A 19692-nucleotide genomic window follows, 5' to 3' on the forward strand; every position below is an offset into this window, starting at 1 on the left:
ATTGTATTTGAAAACTAATACACAGAATACTGTATTATGTGTATGGTGCTTTTTGTTTCTGCCTCAGCAAAGCTATGAGCTATGCCGTGCAGGGCCACCCAAGACGGACAGGACATAGCAGTGAGCTCTGACAAAACGTGATCCACTGGAGAAGGAAATGGCAACCCACTCCAATATCTTTGCCATTAAAACCCCATGGACAGTACCAAAAGGCAAAAAGATATGACGCCAGAAGATGAGCCCTTCAGGTCGGAAGGTGTCCAATATGCTACTGGGGAAGAGCGGGGGGCTAGTACTAGTAGCTCCAGAAAGAATGAAGTGACTGGGTCAAAGCCGAAAAGACACTCAGTTGCAGATGTATCTGGTGGTGAAAGGAGAGACCGATGCTGCAAAGATCTATACTCCATAGGAACCTGGAATGTAAGATCCATGAATCAAGGCAAGCTGGATGTGGTCAAACAAGAGATGACAAGACTGGACATCGACATCTTAGGAATCAGTGAACTAAAATGGACAGGAATGGGTGAATTTAATTCAGATGACCATCATGTATACTACTGTGGGCAAGAATACCTCAGAAGAAATGGAGTAGCCTTCATAGTCAATAAAAGAGTAGGAAAAGCAGTACTGGGATACAATCTCCAAAATGACCAAATGATCGCAGTTCGAATCCAAGGCAAACCATTCAACATCACAGTAGTCCACAGTAGTCTGGTGCTGAAGAGGCTGAAGTTGACCGGTTCTATGAAGGCCTACAACACCTTCTAGAATTAACACCAAAAAATGATGTCCTTATCATCATGGGAGATTGGAATGCTAAAGTAGGAAGCCAAAAGATAACCAGAATAACAGGCAAGTTTGGCCTTGGAGTACAAAATGAAGCAGGGCACAGGCTGGTAGCAAGAGAATACGATGGTCATAGCAAACACTCTTCCAACAACCCGATTCTACACATGGACATCACCAGATGGTCAACACAGAAATCAGATTGACTATGTGCTCTGCAGGCAAAGATGGAGAAGCTCCATATAGTCAGTAAAAACTAGACCAGGAGCTGACTGTGCCTCAGATCATGAGCTTCTTGTTACAAAATTTAGGCTTAAATTGAAGAAAGTAGGGGAAAGCACTAGGCCACTCAGGTATGACCTAAATCATATCCCTGATGAATATACAGTAGAGGTGACAAATAGATTTAAGGAATTAGATCTGATAGACAGAGTGTCTGAAGAACTATGGACAGAGGTTCGCAACACTGTACAAGAGGTAACTAAAACCGTCCCAAAGAAAAAGAAATGCAAGAAAGTAAAATGGCTGTCTGAGGAAGCTTTACAAATAGCTGAGGAATAGGGAGGACCAGAGATCTTTTCAAGAAAATTGGAGATATGAAGGGAACGTTTCGTCCAAAGATGGGCATGATAAAGGACCAAAATGCCAGGGACCTAACAGAGGCAGAAGAGATTAAGAAGAAGTGGCCAGATTACACAGAGGAACTATACAAGAAAGAGCTAAACGTCCCTGATAACCACGATGGGGTGGTCACTGACCTCGAGCCAGACATCCTGGAATGTGAAGTCAAATGGGCCTTAGGAAGTCTGAGCAACAACAAAGCTACTGGAGGTGACAGTACTCCAGCTGATCCTATTCAAAATCTTAAAAGATGACATAGTAAAAGTGCTACACTCAATATGCCAGCAAATTTGGAAAACTCAACAGTGGCCACAGGATTGGAAAAGGTCAGTTTACATTCTGATCCCAAAGAAGAGCAATGCCAAAGAATGTTCAAACTACCGCACCATTGCACTCATTTCACATGTTAGCAAAGTTATGATCAAAATCCTACAAGCTAGGCTCCAGCAGTATGTGGACCGAGAACTACCAGAAGTACAGGCAGGATTTCGAAGAGACAGAGGGACTAGAGATCAAATTGCCAACATATGCTGGATCATGGAGAAAGCTAGAGAGTTCCAGAAAAACATCTACTTCTGCTTCATTAACTATGCTAAAGCCTTTGATTGTGTGGATCACAACAAATTGTGGCAAGTTCTTAAATTGATGGGAGTAACAGACCATCTTATTTGTCTCTTAAGAAACCTGTATGCGGGTCAAGAAGCAACAGTGAGAACTGGACACGGAACCACTGATTGGTTCAAAATTGAGAAAGGAGTTTGGCAAGGCTGTATACTGTCGCCCTGCCTATTTAACTTATATGCAGAGCACATCATGAGAAAGGTGGGGCTGGATGAATCACAAGTTGGAATTAAGATTGCTGGGAGAAATATCAACAACTTCAGGTATGCAGATGATACCACTCTAATGGCAGAAAGTGAAGAGGATCTAAAGAGACTCTTGATGTGGGTGAAGAAGGAGAGTGTAAAAGTTGGCTTGAAACTCAACATTAAGAAAACTAAGATCATGGCATCCGGTCCTCTCACTTCCTGGCAAACAGATGCGGAAGAAATGGAGGTAGTGGCAGATTTTATTTTCCTGGGCTCCAAGATCACCACAGATGGAGACTGCAGCCAAGAAATTAAAAGACTCTTGCTCCTGGGGAAGAAACCTATGGCAAATCTAGTCAGCATACTAAAAAGCAGAGACATCACCCTGCCAACAAAAGTGCATATAGTCAAGGCTATGGTTTTCCCAGTTGCAATGTATGGCTGTGAAAGCTGGACCATAAGGAAGGCTGAATGCTGAAGAATTAAAGCCTTTGAGTTGTGGTGCTGAAGGAGACTCCTGTGAGTCCCTTGGACTGCAAGGAGATCAAACTGGTCAGTCCTAGAGGAGATCAACCCTGACTGCTCTTTAGAAGGCCAGATACTGAAGATGAAACTCAAATACTTTTGCCACCGAATGAGAAGGAAGGACTCACTGGAGAAGAGCCTAATGCTGGGAACAATAAATGGCAAGAGAAGAAGGGGACGGCAGAGAATGAGGTGGCTAGATGGGAGTCACTGAAGCAGTGAGCTTAAGTGGACTCTGGGGGATGGTGGAGGACAGGAAGGCCTGGAGGAATGTTGTCCATGCGGTCGCGAAGGGTTGGACACGACTTCATAACTAACAACAACAAGAAGACAACATTCAGATTTGTGTTTTTAAGTACAGTGTTAGTTTGCCTATGTATTTAGGATCACTGTATTGGAAGGTGAGCCTCCACCCCAATCTCTTGCACACCCAGATTTTTTCTAGAAATGTCCTATATTTGGCTCCATGCATCTTAAATGATTCAGCACTGAATGGTGTTTCTTCACATCTTAATTTCGAAGTTGTTTTGATAGCTCCCTGGTCTTCACAATGCTGTTATTTAGATATACTCTCCAACAAACTCTGGAGCCTTCCAGAAACAGGTGTATTTTATCTAAGATCATGAGACTGTGTAATTGCACCCAGGTAGACTCCATTCAACTATGTACACTGAGTTCTAGAAGGAGTGGGTTGCATACCAGAGTTTGTTTAGACTTATCACAGCAAGGTGGGTGAATGTTTATACAATCAACAAATGCTGATTTGTTTTTGTTTACTTAATATTTCTCCTTCAAGTAATTATATTGCACACCTTCACAGTGTTGAATACTGATTCATTACTGAGCAGTCAACAAGATTTGCATCTCAGGGTTAAATATCTTATTGATTTTTAATTAACAATTACAACCATAAGTCCAAATATTGGTAAAGCATTTTAAGGATACTTCACTGTTTATCATTTTTGTTTTTCTTATAGATTGCTGGACTTTATTAACGTTTATCCTATTGGAAATGCTAGCCTATTCTACTATCCTGTAAAATTACACATTTATGTTACAATTTACCATTTCTAATGCCATTTATACATGAAAATTTCTTCTGCACTGGAATACACAAGGAACTCATACTGTTTACTAGAAGCTTGGAGTGCCATAGTCATACTCAACACTATCTGGACAGAGATAGCTATCCATGATCCATGGCCTGGTATCCTCTTTATATTATCACAATGGGTGGAACATGGAACTGCCTTTGAAAACACTCTGGAAACTTCAACTGGTACAAAACAAGGTTGCAGATATTAACAGGGACCAGGCATTATGAACATATGACAATATAGTATCATCCTCAATTGCTTGTGGTTCATTTTCAGACTCAGTTCAGAGTATCGGTTTTGACCTTTAAAGCACTTCATGGCTTGGGACCTTAAATTCTGAAGAATCTCCTCTTCCTGTGTGTTCCTTCCTGAGCCCTGAGACCATCAGCTGAGGACCTTCTTCAAGGATCTTTGCCCGGTGAGGTATGGCAAGTAAATGCATTTCCAGCAGTGGTTCCTCATTTGTGAAACACTCACTTGATGCCTACTTCAATGTCTTTTTGTACCAGGCAAAACATTTTTCCTTTTCTGTGTTTTTTTATATTGCTGCTCCTTTGCTTTTAATTGATCTCTGCTGATTTATTGATGTGTTAATTGCCACATATTATTGTATACTACTGTGATGTGTTTTTGAATGTATTATTTTACACTGTAGGTCATCAAGAGAACCTACTGTTAAAAGCAACATAAATAGCACAAATATCAAGTAAATCACGCCTGGAATTCCCATTCTGAAGAGGTGTCTTACCTCCTGTTGGATTGGTTTGATGTGCTGATGATCTGACATCCATCTGGAAGAAAACTCCATCCGGTGCAAACGTTTTTCCTTAAAAAAAAAGAAAAATGACGAAGAAATGTAACACAAATCATCCAAGTGCCTGCTGTCAGTATCTATTATTTAGTGTTAATAATTTCTACTATATTTTCAGTGTGCAAACCATTTCATGATACATTTTTCATTTATGTTCCATGAAGTCTTAATGACTTATGACTCATACAAAAATTACCCAAAGAACTGCCCTAATTATTCAATTGCTAGGGCTGTTCCTATTAGCTGGTATTTAAAATGACATCAAGAACAAATTTAAATAAAAAACAGACTCCAAAAAGCTACTGTGGTGAAGTATTCTCCAGTCTTACAGAACTAGAAAGCTGAAAAGAAACTAGAAAGCTAGTCAAGTCCACCTCTATGCCACAACATAAGTGATCTACTTGTCTATTCACTACTCCTTCTAACCACTATTAGTCCCACCTTACATGGTTCTGTTCAACCTAGAATTTAATGTGTTCAAAGAGGAGAACAGGTATATCCATATGCACCAGTCAATCCATATTTATTAAAACACTTTCAAGACAGGTTATTCTGTTCATTTTAGTTCAATTAAATATCACAGCTTTATCTGCAGCCAACTCTCATGGAGGTTACCAATTGTTCCTAAACAAAACAATGGATTTTCCTAATCTGGCCTTTTCTATGATAAAGAACGCAATTTTATTCTTCAAACGATCTCCTCTGCAGTTCTAGACAGCCAAACCTATTTCTACTTTTCCCCAATGTTTAATGGCTATCAGAATTAATGTTGCAAAAAGAGTATTTTTCAAGATCTTCTTCTAAATCTTCAAGATTGTGAAGAAAATATTTAATACTTATTGTTAGAGTATGTAAATGCCTCAGAATTTCAAGGACTTGGACAAATAATGCAGTAGCCAAATGTCCTCTACTACGCACAGGTTTGTCTAGTACCAAGTCCTGTCTCTTTTCTTCTCTACAACTATTGCACCTACAAGATTATTTCTGTGTACGTTCTGGTTTCTCCTCCATTAATCAGTGCATTTCCCACAGAAAACATCACATGAAGCAACTTTTCATGTTTTAAAAGTATGTAAATTAATACATTTTAAAATGCATTCTGGATAATTTATTCCAGCAAAGTGGTTAATTTTAATTAATTGTCCTCAGAATCTGAGCCCTGCAAATTTTTTCTTCTTCTTTCAAGAAAGAAGCGTATTTGTTTGGTTGTTCTCAATAATTAAGGCTATCTCAAAGGATTCAAATACTATGCCTTACCTTCTGTGCAATCATGTTGCAGATTTCTGGCAGGAAGTCTTCACTCAAGAGCTTGTAGAGCTGTCTCTCCCTTAAAGATGTTCTTTCTCGAAAGCTCTCTGTAACCTGCTTCCATTCTTCTTCTGTTTGACACAGCAGCCACCATGTTCCACAACCTGGTCCTTGAGAACCTTCCATAAGATAAAGATGTATTGCTGTTAATCAAACAGAACACTGACTTTATCCCTAATAGGTCTTTTAGGTCCCAACCACATGGTGGTAACAGTACAACAGAATTCACACTCTTGCAGGATGCATTCAACAATTTCTTCTTATACACTTATAAGATTCAATCTTTTGATTTCAGCTATTTAATTGAAACATTTCAGCTACAATTTGCTGGCTATTACATTTACTACATTATCTTTCAACTCACACTAATTCTAATGCTTTTCAACTGAAAACTTGAATAAAACAAATAGCAAAGTACCATGGTGAGATGAGTAACTGGCTTCCATCAAATTATTTTCTCTAGTAACTTGTAGTGTGCTTTGCATTCCTTGTGGATATTTAAAGGCCTTAAAAAGGTAACCATGCCTTTCATCTACTGAAGTGTTAAACTAAAGGTGAGGTTAAATGCATGATTGCATTTAACCCATGTAGTGTTTTTCCTGGACATGCTAAATGTTGAGGATGGGAAGGGGGTTAAAGATTTGGATACAGCATGCAAGGAAGAAGTTTTTTTATTCTTTCTCCTTGTCTGTGGTCCTGATAAAAATCCTTCCATCAGAAGTTGCCAATAGGTTCATGAAAGTGTCAATGGAAGCATCTCCCAGAGAATTTCAGCTGTTGGCAGTAATGAAATAATGGTTGACAGCAACTCTGGGTTTGTATGTATAATATGTATTCGGAATATGGGAAGGGGAAAGGAGTAACCTTAAGTGAAACTATAGTTAAACCCTAGAATGTGCAGTTTCAAGATGAGGTGAAAGCCACTAATGCATATGACTTCAAAAGAGAATGAGTCAAATTACGCAGGATAAGGATATCAGTGATTACCAGTTAGAATGGCTACATGCAGTCTCCAGGGTTTGTGGCAGCAAGCCTCTGAATGCCAGTTGCCCTAATGACCTCATGGGCTTCCCAAAGGCACCTTGTTGGCCACTGTGGGAACAGAAGTGCTGAACTAGATTGGCCTTTGGTCTGACTCAGCAACTTTTCTTACGTTTTCAACTCACTCTTGCTCTGCCCCCCAACATGTGTGTGTGTGTGTGCGCGCGCGTGCATACACACACACACACACACACACAGTCCTGATCTCTTCCCTTGATGGCTGTTACTTAGAAGAAATAGGCATGTAAAAAGCACCATGCATCTTGTGTCTAGTTTGATCCCACATATATTCTGTAACTGAACTTGTCCATCCACCTGTAGATAAGTTTTGATACATGGTATTGCTTAAGTGTGTTATTCTCATAAGACGTATTATCAGTACTTCCATATGAATAGGATTACAGCCTAGTCATAACAAAAACTCTGGCATCAGTGAGTATCTGCAAAAATTTAAATACCTGGAATCTGGAAGACTGTGTCTGTATATTTTAAATAACCTGTCTACCCCCAGACGTAGTTGTGCACTGATAAACAACAATGTTTAAAAGGGGGCTTTGCAGCTTTTAATACTAAAATGATAGGAAACCCAGAAAACCAAAATCCTATCTCAGTCTTTATCAAGTTGGAGTTCCTAGATGCAAAAGGTGGATAGGTCTAAAGGAATGAACGTGGGAAATGTAGTGCTTCCAGTAAAGTCAGAGGCTCTATTACCAAAGAGAGTGAATTTGGCTAGAAAGTATAAAGGTTCCCCTCCTTCTCATATGACCTAACAAGGCAAGAATATAATTTTCAGAAGAAAATTTGGTATCATGTGCCTTGCAAGAAATATGACTGAAATAATATCAATATCATGACATTAAGGAAGGCAGTATCTCCAGTTGTAGAGCAGTCAAATAGCTCAGACTCATTTAAACTCAGCTGCTGTTTCTTTAAATAAGGGAAGAACTGTTCTCTGAACATTCAAGGAATACAAACCACCCTCTTGTTCCCCAACTGCTTTGAATGAAATGGACAAAACAGAGAAAAGAATATCAGGACACGCCCCGCCACTCCGGGCCTTCTGGGATATTTCACTTTTAGATTAACTGTGTTTAAACTGAACTTTACCATTTCTCAACTGTGACTCATGCACAAGTGCATTTTCTTCTGCCTTCTCTCTACAAACAAAAAGAAAATATAATGTACTGTTAGAAAATGATAAAAAGCAAATTAACAAAAAATACACCCACTGCTAGAATAAAACATACTGGTACTGAGATGTCACAGAATTTTGTAGATAGCAGCACTGCTTATTTTAGTCCAAATGAATCTAGCCTTTAGAATCAACCTTCCACCAAAGCAAAAAGTTTCACAGTTCTAGGAAGAAGCCTGAGAACTTATGAACAGAATCTGCAAATCTGTTCAGAAATCATACTAGGACTACATGGAATCAATGAGTCAATTTACACCATCAAAATAAACAATCAATACAATTAAATCATTACACATGCAAGAAATTATTTCCATAATCATCACTGGGGTACAGCTTATCATGTCATTCATTGATTTCATTCACAAAGTCTTACAGTCTACCATGGCTTAATTTACTCATGGGGAAGTCATTTCACATTGGTAGCCTGTTCTACAATGAGAAACCAAACAGCAGTCGTTGTTGCAGGGTTAAATAACCTCAAATAACCCTAAAATAAGCTGTGTATTATTTGAGGGCTGTCTAACCTTCAAACATATTGAGATCCTATCGGCACCATGCAAAAATGGAATCCACAGATGCCAAGCATGATACAATAATCTCCATGGGTAAATTAAGCTATGGTGAGCTGAGATATCAATGTGAAACAGGTTAATGCTGAATGTATGATGGGAAAGGCAGAAGGACTCCTAATGAAATCCAGAAGTCCATCTAATGATTCCCACTAGTTTTAGCTAAAACATTCCCTCTTACCCTTTAAAAACAATTAGGCAACCCCCACAAAAGCAGGCCGTCCTCCTGCCCATAATTCAAGCACTAGCTTTCAGTGGTCACGGCTTACACAGTTTCCCTCCTCTGTGCTCCCATGATATTCTCACACATATACCCCATTTCCACTATTTTACCCCTAAAGAAATGTGCCGTTTTTAAAAATGCAACCTTAACAGGAAAAAGAAAGGACCCTGCTACAGGACATTTATACAAACTAGCATGCTTTCGAGTCTGAAATTAGTGTTTGTGCTTCCTTAGGCCCAGGTAATTCAGTGGGCCCTACTCTTATAGAACTTATTTAGGGCAATATGAAAAAGTTATGAAATATAATATAAACACCTTTGCTAAATTGGTTTATTTCACTGTGTGTGTGCACACACATGCATGCATAAATATAAATGTCTGTATGCCTTTGCAGTTGATGAAACAGCTTTTTGGTTTAATACCCTTTCACAATAAATAATTAGTCTTTATGTTTTCATGCTGTTGAAACCAGTGTGGCTGCACTGCACAAAGTATAGACGGAGCACCACTTTCGAGAATTGGTTGTCTAGACAGAAGCAGAGCTATGAAAATGCTGTGCTTATCACTGCCCAGAGTGTTTATCCAAAAATACCATGGTTGGTAGCATCTAAAGCTGCTGAGAAAGCCAGGTAAATCAGCAAGTCATAAATTACCTGTCACAAGAAAATTCTCTGGTGCATGTTGCTCATAAAGACAGCTTCTGTGTCAAACCAAGGCCTGAAGCCAGACCAAAATGAAACCACATAATCAGTTTTGTCAGGAGCTAGAAACTATCTCCATAACTTTCTGTTGAATATCCCTGGGCCCCTCCCCTCTGGAAACAGGCCAGCCTCTCAAGCTGGCTAGCCTTTCTCTCCCAGTGCTGTGCCATGAGATCAAGAATTGCACCGAGTTAATCTGGCTCATGCACCATGCCCCCTCCTGGCAGTTATAGGCTGTGGCTATTCTCACGGTCCACCTGAAGAGGGCAGACTTCCCACCTCTTCCATCTAGATAAGGATCCCACCTCTTCCATCTAGAAATCTGGAACCCCATTTCCCAGAGCTCATCCCCCTTCCCCTCTGAAGAGTCTGAGTTTCCCCGGCCTCTTTTATTCCCAGCACGTTTTATCCAATAGTGCCTTCAGTTGTTACTGCAACTCTCAGAGCTTCCTCAGAAATTACCCCACAACGTTACTTTATAAAAATGTATTAAGATTTATACTCCATCTTTCCAATACATACATATTAATAAAGGCAACTTAGAGAAATTAAAATCACAATTAGTAAAATACAGAAGTAATTGAACACAACAGTTAAAATACACTGTTCAATAAAATGAATTGAACTTTGTTTATTAATAGCCTGCTACAATGGGGCAAGCTTATCCACAGTACTCATGTGGCACAGATTAAGTCCTATCCTTTATCCCTACTGTGTACCTGCATGAGATACAGAAAAGGGACTTCCTGACATACAGTAATCTTAAGGAATCTTAATCTGGGGGGAGGTGGTTCCTCAGATATTCAGGTTAAATTCCATTTAAGGGTTTAAAGGTAATCACCAACACTTGGAATTCCACCCAGAAACTGATGTAGCCAATACAATGCATTGCGAAATAAATGTAATATGAATCCATGGATGAATATGTATCTTTGTTGCAGCATTCTGGACTAACCAAAATTTCTGAAAATTCCTCAAACATTGTCTCATGTGGAATGCCCTGCAATAGTCCAATCTAGATGCAGCTCAACCTGAGAAAAAGGTGTACCAGCCTAGATTGAGCAAAGGCACTCTGACTGCAGTTCAGGCATTCAGGTGTAAGTATGAATCCAGGAGAATCCCCGCACTGCTAAGCTATTCATCAAGGGAAGCACTGCTTTAGTCAAAACAGACCGAATAGTTGTTGAGTTCATTTCTTCACAGTCTACCTCTTTCTTGTCTAGATTAAATTTCAGTTCATAAACATCAGTTTCTCCAGTCCTTTGCTGTTTCTAGTTTCCAGTTCAAAAGACCAATAGCTTCCTTGGTATTAAAATGAAACATAGAAAGCTGGGTCTCACAAGCACATGAGTAACAATATATTCAATGCCCAACAACTGACCTTTCCTAGAAGTTCCACATAGATGTTTAACAACATGACAGATGAAATCATACCTTGGGGAATACCAGAACATTGCACTGGTGCCTCCAAACATCCCTTTTTCAAACTGAACTTTTGCCATCTTGCTTGCTTAGCTGTTTGTGGCAGTTAAACAAGGGATCTCGCTGTCCAGAAAATCTCTGCTTCCTAGGGAAGCTGGGAAGTAGCTTGACATCTTCCAGCAGGCCCAATCACACTAGACTATTGGTTGGACCCAAGGCTATAAGAAAAACAGTGACCTGAGGCGGTAGGCTCACAGCTGGCAAGGGAACACAGAAGGAAGGTTATCCCTTTGGAAGGTCTGAAGGTTGAGGTGGCCCACTGAGTGCATGTGTGCTTTCAGTTAAATGTGCGCACTGGCCTTTTAGACTCAGTATTTTTAGGAGCTAGTTTTAATACTATTCCAGTAGGCTTTTGAAATATTTCTTGAAGAGTGGAGAAATGGGAGGGAGCTGAGAGCAACTATTCAATAAATTAGAGGAAGTCAATAAATCACCAGCAGCAGAAGATATGGTGCAAGATTCCAACCTGGCCATTCCAGGAAAACGAGGACAACCTGCTGGCCATCCTTCCCTGTTTTAATGTTATCTGCCCAAGAAAACCACAATTTAAGCAAAAGTAACTCTTTCCTAAAGTCTTTTCATTTCCAGGTCAGTTGCTGGGAATACATCACTTATTCTTATTTGATTGAGAATGAAGATGCTGAGCAAGCACATAACACAGGGAATTGCTGAGGAAAGGTGGGGGGTGGGGAGCTGTGCCTTTTCCCACTATTGAAGTATAGACACTCTGGCTGATCTCTGGAATACAGAAGTGGCCTAGGAGGCCATGGTGCTCCTACATGCCCTCTCCCTCTGGTGCAACCCCATCTATGCTCTTATGTGTCCTCAAGTCATCTCTGACTTACGGTAACTCCATGAGTGAAAGCCCTCCAAAATGACTTGTCCACAACTGCCTTGCTTGGCTCTTCTAACTTCAAGGCTATGGCTTCCTTTATGGAGTCAATCCATCTTATATTTGGTTTTCTTTTTCTTCTTATGTCTTCAACTTTCCTTGGCATGATCATCCTCCCCCAGTGATTCTTGCTTTCTCATGATGTATCCGAAGTATGACAGCTTCAGTTTTGTCATTTTTGCTTCTAGGGAAAGCTCTGGTTTTATTTGATCCAGGACCCACACATCTGACTGTCAGTCCAGGATATTGGCAAAGCTTTCCTCCAGCAGCATTGATTTTCTTCCTGTCAGCTTTCTTTACTGCCCAGCTTTCACATCCATGCATTTTGTTTGAAGATAAGCGAGTCTGGATGCTCTTGGCCTTGGTCTATAGTGAAACGTCCTTACATTTGATAACCTTTTCTAGTTCCTTCATTGCTACCCTTCCAAGTCTCAGTCTTCTAGGGATTTCTTAGCTGCAGTCTCCCTTGGAATTGATGACCGAGCCAAGGTATGTAAAATCTTTCACAACTTCAATTTTTTCATTGTAAAGAGCAAAGTTCTGTAATTCTGTGGTCCTGATATTTGTTCTCTTAACGTTCCGCTGCAGTTCTGCTTTTGCACTTTCTTCTGTCACTTTCATCAAGAGTTATTTCAAGTCATTGCTTCTTTCTGCCAGCAGTATGGAGTCAGCTTCATATTTTAAGTTATTTATGTGTCTTCTGCTAATTTTCACTCCTTTCTCTAATTGTAATCCAATTTTCCTTATATGTTCTGCATACACGTTGAACAAATAAGGAGATAAAATAAATCCCTATCTGACACCTTTTCCCATTGGAAACTGTTTCTCCATGTTCTGTCCTAACTATAGCTTCTTGTCCATGATACAGGTTACATATCAGGCAAATCATTTGTTTCAGCTCCGTCAGTAGGCTTTGCTGTAGTTTATAAAGCATAGACTGCTCTTTTTCTGAAATTCTTTGGTGTACCCCAACATATATTTGTAACATGATCTCTAGTGCCTCTTTATTTCTCACCCCATATAGAGAAGTCTTCATTGTTGCATCACTCAGAGCATCATTTGCCTGCACAGGAAACTAATGCAAAGGTTCTATGGTTCCTGCACTCTTCTGCATTTCCTTTCTTGGTGACTGGAATGTCCATTAGGCATTCCCAGAATGTGGGACATTGCCTTGCTCTCCATATTTGTTGGCATAGGGGTGTCATCTACTTCCCAGTTTAACAAGGATTTGAGACTAGTGAAACAGGAGGGATGATGCCTGGAGTACCACTGAAGAAAAACATAGGACAAATAATACTAAACAAGTTCAATGGCAAGCTACTCCATAGCAAAAAGAGCAACACTTACTTTGCTGCCACTATCTTATCTGCAGAAAACAGACCAATACCGTTTTTCCATACTGTGCAGGGCCTTTGTCATCAGGATCCTGGAGGAGCGGAACTGGAGCAACTTGTGGCTCCATGTGAGCACTTACTTCATGTTTTGTTGTTCAAATTGCTCAGATTCATCTTGATTTGGATTCCAATATTGAGAAAAGGCAAATTGTTATTACTTTGGCAACTGCTTGTCCAGTCATGTTGGATTTCCTTCAGCTTTAAGATCCCAAGGATGTGAGCAGGGTGTCTGTTGCAGAGAGGGCTGCCACCTGCTTACTTGACCTTTGTCCTTCCTGGTTGATTAAATCAGCCAAGACAAAAATGTTGCTATGGTTAAGGAAGGTGATTAATGTCTTTTCAGGGGAAATTGCTCCCTCTCATTTAAAGGAGACAGTAATAAGACTTTTTATTAAAGAAGCCTTCCCTTCACCCAGAGAATTAAGTAACTATATGCTTATAACTATATGTACACTTTTTGGCTAAGATAGTTGAAGTGATGATCTGAATAATACTATTATCCGCATCCATTTCAAACTGGGCTTTTCAATGAGATATGGAAATATGACTGCTTTCACCACCTTGGGAACTGGAGTGTGGATCTATTAATTTTATTGAACCTCTCAGCACATTCCAGTACTATCAACCATGATATCCTTCAATGTTGCCTGGAAAGGTTGGGCCTTGGGGGACAATGAATTGCACTGATTCCAGTGTTTTCTAAACTGTCGTATCCAAAAAGTGGTACTGAGAAATTGCTTTGCAACAGCTTCAGTCTTTGGCTTCTGTTGTCCCACAAGATTCTATTTTGTTCCCTTTGTTATTTGATATCTATACAGAGAAGGAAGCCAGCTCGTGCACATTATAGTCTGCTCAGATACATTTGTCCGGTTCTGCAGAGGAGGCTGAGGGACAAACTTTGACAGATGACTGTTTCAAGATTACATAGTGAAGATTCTTAGGTAGAGCATGAGAACCAGCCTATCTTGGAAAAGGAGACAGACATTTCAGTTCTGGGCTGGAAGAGACAATTGACAGAGATTTCCTTGACCTTGTCAGGAGATGACAAGCAAAATGAATGGACCAATTAACAAGTGCCTGGTGTTCCCACCATCTAGCCCTCAAGCATCAGGATCCATGTTGAGGGGGGAGTCAGAAGCTTTTCTGAAAGGGAGGGAAGGAGGGGAAGTTTCAGTTTGGATCCAGCTCTTCACATGGGCAGATGTTTCTCCCACATCTCAAGGAGAATGCTACTTTGATTTATATTGCTTTGTAACCTGTTAAGCTTTAATAAAACGATCGTGCTTCTAAAGTTTCATCTGAGTATGATGGAGAGGAAAAGAGGAAGGGAGAGACCTGCTCATGACAATCCACATGAAGCCACTGGGAGCTTTTGAGTGAGATGACACCCAAATCTATTGCTCTTTGTCACCTAACACGTTGAGGGGGGAGTTTTTATGACATCTGCATGTTGTCTGGCCTTGATAATGGACTGGATGAGGGTAAGCAAACTGAGATGGAATCTAGGCAAGACAGAAGTGCTGTTGTTCAGTAGAAAGTCAGGCTCAGGGACTGTAACTTAATGTATTTATATAAGGAATCATATTTCCCTTGAAAGGCTGGATCCATAGCTTAGGAGTACTCTTTGATTACGCACTGTTCCTGGATGTTCAGTTGGCAGTGGTGAGAAGGAGTATATTTGTGTTTGTGCAATTACATGTAGCATACCAGCCGCAACATTCCTGAGATGGGCTGATTTAGCAACAGCAATGCATGCTTTGGCCATGTTGCAGTTAGACTGCTGCAATGTGCTCAATATGGAGCTATCCTGGAAGAACATCTGAAAGTTTCAGTTGATGCTAAATGCAGCAGTTAAGTTAGTAATCAAGATATTACTCCAATATTGAAATAGCTGCACTGGTTACCAATTGTTATCTGGAGAAAATTTAAGGTGTCAGTTTTAACCTTTAAAGACTTAGGTTCTGGCTATCTAAAGAACAGTTTGCATCATTGTCAACCTGTTCAGATATTATGATCTGCAGCAGAAGGTCTTTTGAGAACACCATCACTTGTGGAAGTATGCCTGACAGGTACACAAGACAGTTTTCTCTTGTGTCATTTCTAAGTTGTCATTTCTCTCCATCAGAATTACTACCATTAAATTAAAACTTGCTATTTAATTCTTACATTGCTGGTTCTTTTTCTTTTGATATGTTACTACCAAATTGGTGTACTTTTAGAGAAAGGGTAAAATATTTTTCAGAAACATGTTTAATGGCCAACACTAAGAGCAACAGTAAAACCAACAGGGCTGAAATTCCCCATCTAGTATCTAGTGTACTCAAGTCTACTGATAAAAGTTGTCTTAGTTCCAGGTCCAGGTATAAACTCTAGCATTTCAAAGCAGCTACAACTGCTTTTTTGTCAAACACATTTATTACCTCCTGCACCAAGTAGTGCATTAAGTAAGTCACACTCCTCCAAGCACCATGTCCACATTCTTTAACTGCTGTGTCATTGCTCCCACTAGTGGACTCCTCTACAGAGAATGACTAAGAGTCCACCCAGCACAGTGTCACAGAGGAGCTTCCTTTGCCTGGGGACCTCTACATGGGATCCTGGGCTCTTGGAAGAATCGTCTGTAGGCCCAACTCTTACCACAGACTAAGAGACAAATGCTGAGTAGCCATTTGGCTGGCAGGAATGCAGACATCAAAAAGTCAAAGCTTCATGTGCTGACAGAATAGTGAATCCTCATGAGTAAAGACATCTTTGTGAGCAAGACCTGCTTGTGAATAGACCTTTCCTCAGGTGACACTAATGACCTACAGCTATGCTTTGAGTGGGGTTTTGAAGGTTCAAACTGAAGGTTCTTCAGTTTCAATCACTAGGAGTCAAAATAATGTCTGAGTTTAAGTTCCCAGTACTGTGCTTCTCTGTTTGACTGGTCTTGTATTGCTGACCTCTAGACTCTTGATTAGACTCTGCTGCTTGGATTGTGTTTGTATTGGTATATTTGCCTGTGGCTGAGTTTGGTTCAGCCTCAAACCATGCTTAAAACTGCTCTCTGCTTGAATGCTAAAACTGTGCTTCTGAGCTCTGTCTACCTTTTGCCCTCATAGAGGGACTTGTCCCATATACTTTAGGACTGTGCTTGAACCAGCCACAGTAAGACACTGGGGAGCAGACTGAAGAACACCCTAAACTACTCAGAAAGGCTCAGTAGGCCACCACCCTAAGGGATAAAGTGGTCACACAGAAGAATTGATTATGTACCATTACTGTCATCTTTGTCTGGTCAGATTTCCTTTGAGACTTCTGCTGTTTGCTTTCTTACCTTTCTCCCTGCTTCATTGCTTCTTGTTCCTTGTAAAACCAAAAAGACTAGGCTTTGCTGAGTGAAAGTGGGAGGTACTATTCCACTGTTAGGCGGCAATCAGAAATCTTTTAGTTCTCAAGTATGAACTGAGGATAGAACAGCATAGTTTGGATTTGGACTAAGTTTGTTGCACTTGGGTCATATTGAAATCAGTGTAAAAAGGTTAGCATCTCTGGTATTATTTGGAAATGGCTATAAGGAGCACTCAAAATTAGGTTACTACTACACTGTCTGTTTTATTCAGACTGCTTCTTTTTAATATAAATATTGCATACAGTTGACCAAGTTAGCAGTATTTTGGGAGAGAGAGATGCTGTTACATCAAATACGAGCCATTGCATTCATTCCCACCCCCAAATACTTCATGTGGAAGGCTGGGTCTGCAATTTGAAAGGCATTGCTTTGGGGGAAAGATGCAGTTCCATCAAGAGCAATCCATTCCACGTACTCCCAACCTCCAGGGACCTTTTAAGGAAGGATAGAACTGCAGTGCGAGAGACACTGCTTTACAGGAAAAACACCTGAATTTGTTGTAGTTGCTCTGGTTTTTTAAAATACTGTTTTAAATTTTGTACTGAAATGCTATACTGCTTTATTGTACTGTATTTTACTGTATTGTATAAATTGTTGTTAACCACCCAGAGAGCTTCAGTTATTGGGCAGGTTAAAATGAAATAAATGAAATGTTCTACTAAAAGTTGCGGTTGATATTGCAACAGATGCAAGGAGAATTATTGCTTGTAACTAGAAAGCTCTGTTAGGATACAAGACACCCTTCATAACTCACATGCTCACATTCATCCCTTGTTAACCTTGCCATTTGGTTTTTGCACACATCCTCAGTTTTCACCACTGTCAGCATTTAGACTGCAACCTCCTCTACTCTGCAAAGGATTTATGTACATTGACACTAAACAAATAATTCATTTGCTTACTAGGGTAACATTAGGTTAACATTCCAAGCTTAATATTTCTTTACCTCAACAGATTCTCCTCCAGCAATTTTTTCCGTTTTGGAGGACGCCCTCGTCTTTTTACTATTTTTCCAGGAACACTGGGAGCGCTTGTCTGTGTCCCACATCCCCTGGAACACATTGAAAAGTTAAAGAATAACTACAGAACATGATAGCAACACTTGGCAAGAGCGTGGAGGTAAGGAGAGAGCAGTGACAGTAAGATGTATTGGAACAGCTGCTGCCAGCCAAGTTAGGAGGGATTAGCGCCAAAGAAGATAATGGGAGGCAAAAGGGCACAGCTATTTGGTGGGAAATTAATTAAACAGCAGGTACAATTTCTTGTTATCTGAAAAGATCTGTTTCCCTGGTATAGGTGGACACTTCCACCTCAGGTCACAGAAGCCTTAAGTCCTATGGAAGGCCATTCTTGGATTTAGCTGCCCTATTAAAGAACAGCTGTGGTATAACATTTAGGACACATGGGTTTAATTTCCATCTCTGTCATGGAATCATTGTGTGGCTTTTACATAGTCACTGTATTACTTCAGTTCCCGACTTGTAACAGAGAAATAGCAGTGGCCTAATTCACAGGGTTAGTGAGGCAAACAGAAAGAAAACAGTAAATTACTCCAAAAAAGTGTATTCTATTTATAAATGAAAAATGGTGGCATTCGCGATCAGGAAATTAGTAAACTGCTGATTGTGTAGTTCTTGGGGAGATAGCTAAGCACTGTTTCCTTCTTGAATTTGTTCCTGTCTAATATTTGTATTCATTGTGTCCCTGTTAACAAAAAGATATTTGTACCTGTCAGAAGACAACTCTCCATTTGATTTTGTGGGTTCCTCTTTATAGAGCCGAGTGCCATAGAAATACCAGTAGAGGGCACCATTGCTATCCTCACCCAATGGTTCCACCCGGAGGCTATCTGCATCCAAACCCTGCATTTGAAAGTGCACACATAAATTGGCAACAGTTGAAAGGCAGCTAAAAGAATAAGATGTTCTTTCTCAGCTGAATCCAAGTTTTTCATGGTCATGTTCTTTTCATTTTAGTATACTGCTTCTAACAAATGCTGCTGCTGACAAAGATGGACAAGTATTACCAGGTACCATTCTATGTAGTACGACAAAATTGTATGTGAAATTTAGCAGAAAGCATTTAATTGATATATCCCACTTTTGCTGGCCCAGAATTTTTCTGTTTCCTAGTGTTGTTACCCTATTTTTAAAACCAATTAAAAACATGCATGTATTGTGTGGAGCTACTATAGGTATTCACACCTCTGTCTGCCAAAAAAGTGGTTGTGTAATTTCACACTGAGATTTATGGGGTATAAATATATTCATGAGAAAGGCTAAGTAATGCTTGCCGATGCCCAACCTAAAGTGGTCTCCTATATTAGTAAAAGAGCAGATGTGCTCCCCTTTCAAGTGGCAGAAGTCTAAAGTTCTGCAGAAGCCATGGTTAGCTTCAATGGTAGGCAGGTGCATCTTACTTATACCTGCTTAACTCTTACCACAGTTCTGTATAGCAAGAGAAACCATACCTTCTCAACTTTTTGCTTCAAGCAACTATGAAAGGGACTTTCTGATATAATGATTACCAATATAAGACTGTTCAGGGAATTATTTCCATAAAGGTATTATGCATGGATAAAGGCAATACAAAGCTGGTCATCCTTGTCATTTTATTTTTCGGTGACAGAGCCAATAATCTCACTACAAGACCAGATTCCTACTGTTCTTGGTCAAAGATGCTTACTGATAAATTGACCAAGATCAAGTTCATGTTTTTCAAAAGGATTTCAACAGTATCTCAGACTACCACCGGTGGCACCCCATACTACTAGACTATCCCCCAAAACTCAGATTATCACTAATCTGTAGTCTCTTACAACATCATGAGGCAAGTATTACCACCTATCTC

General features: G+C 40.0%; 1 protein-coding gene across 1 annotated transcript in view; it reads right to left on the reverse strand.

Moving 5' to 3' along the window:
- Positions 1-19692, reverse strand: part of LOC123016507 (cat eye syndrome critical region protein 2) — a 140635-nt gene that overhangs the window by 23463 nt on the left and 97480 nt on the right. Inside the window, exons 4-8 of the mRNA XM_044416946.1 lie at positions 18571-18704; positions 17789-17893; positions 8106-8155; positions 5907-6076; positions 4587-4664 (exon numbers count right to left, since the gene is read on the reverse strand). Coding sequence (XP_044272881.1) covers positions 4587-4664; positions 5907-6076; positions 8106-8155; positions 17789-17893; positions 18571-18704 — 537 coding nt within the window. The remainder of the gene's footprint in view (positions 1-4586; positions 4665-5906; positions 6077-8105; positions 8156-17788; positions 17894-18570; positions 18705-19692) is intronic.

Source organism: Varanus komodoensis, unplaced genomic scaffold, assembly GCF_004798865.1.
Source record: "Varanus komodoensis strain SLA01 unplaced genomic scaffold, ASM479886v1 scaffold85, whole genome shotgun sequence".
Taxonomy (NCBI): domain Eukaryota; kingdom Metazoa; phylum Chordata; class Lepidosauria; order Squamata; family Varanidae; genus Varanus; species Varanus komodoensis.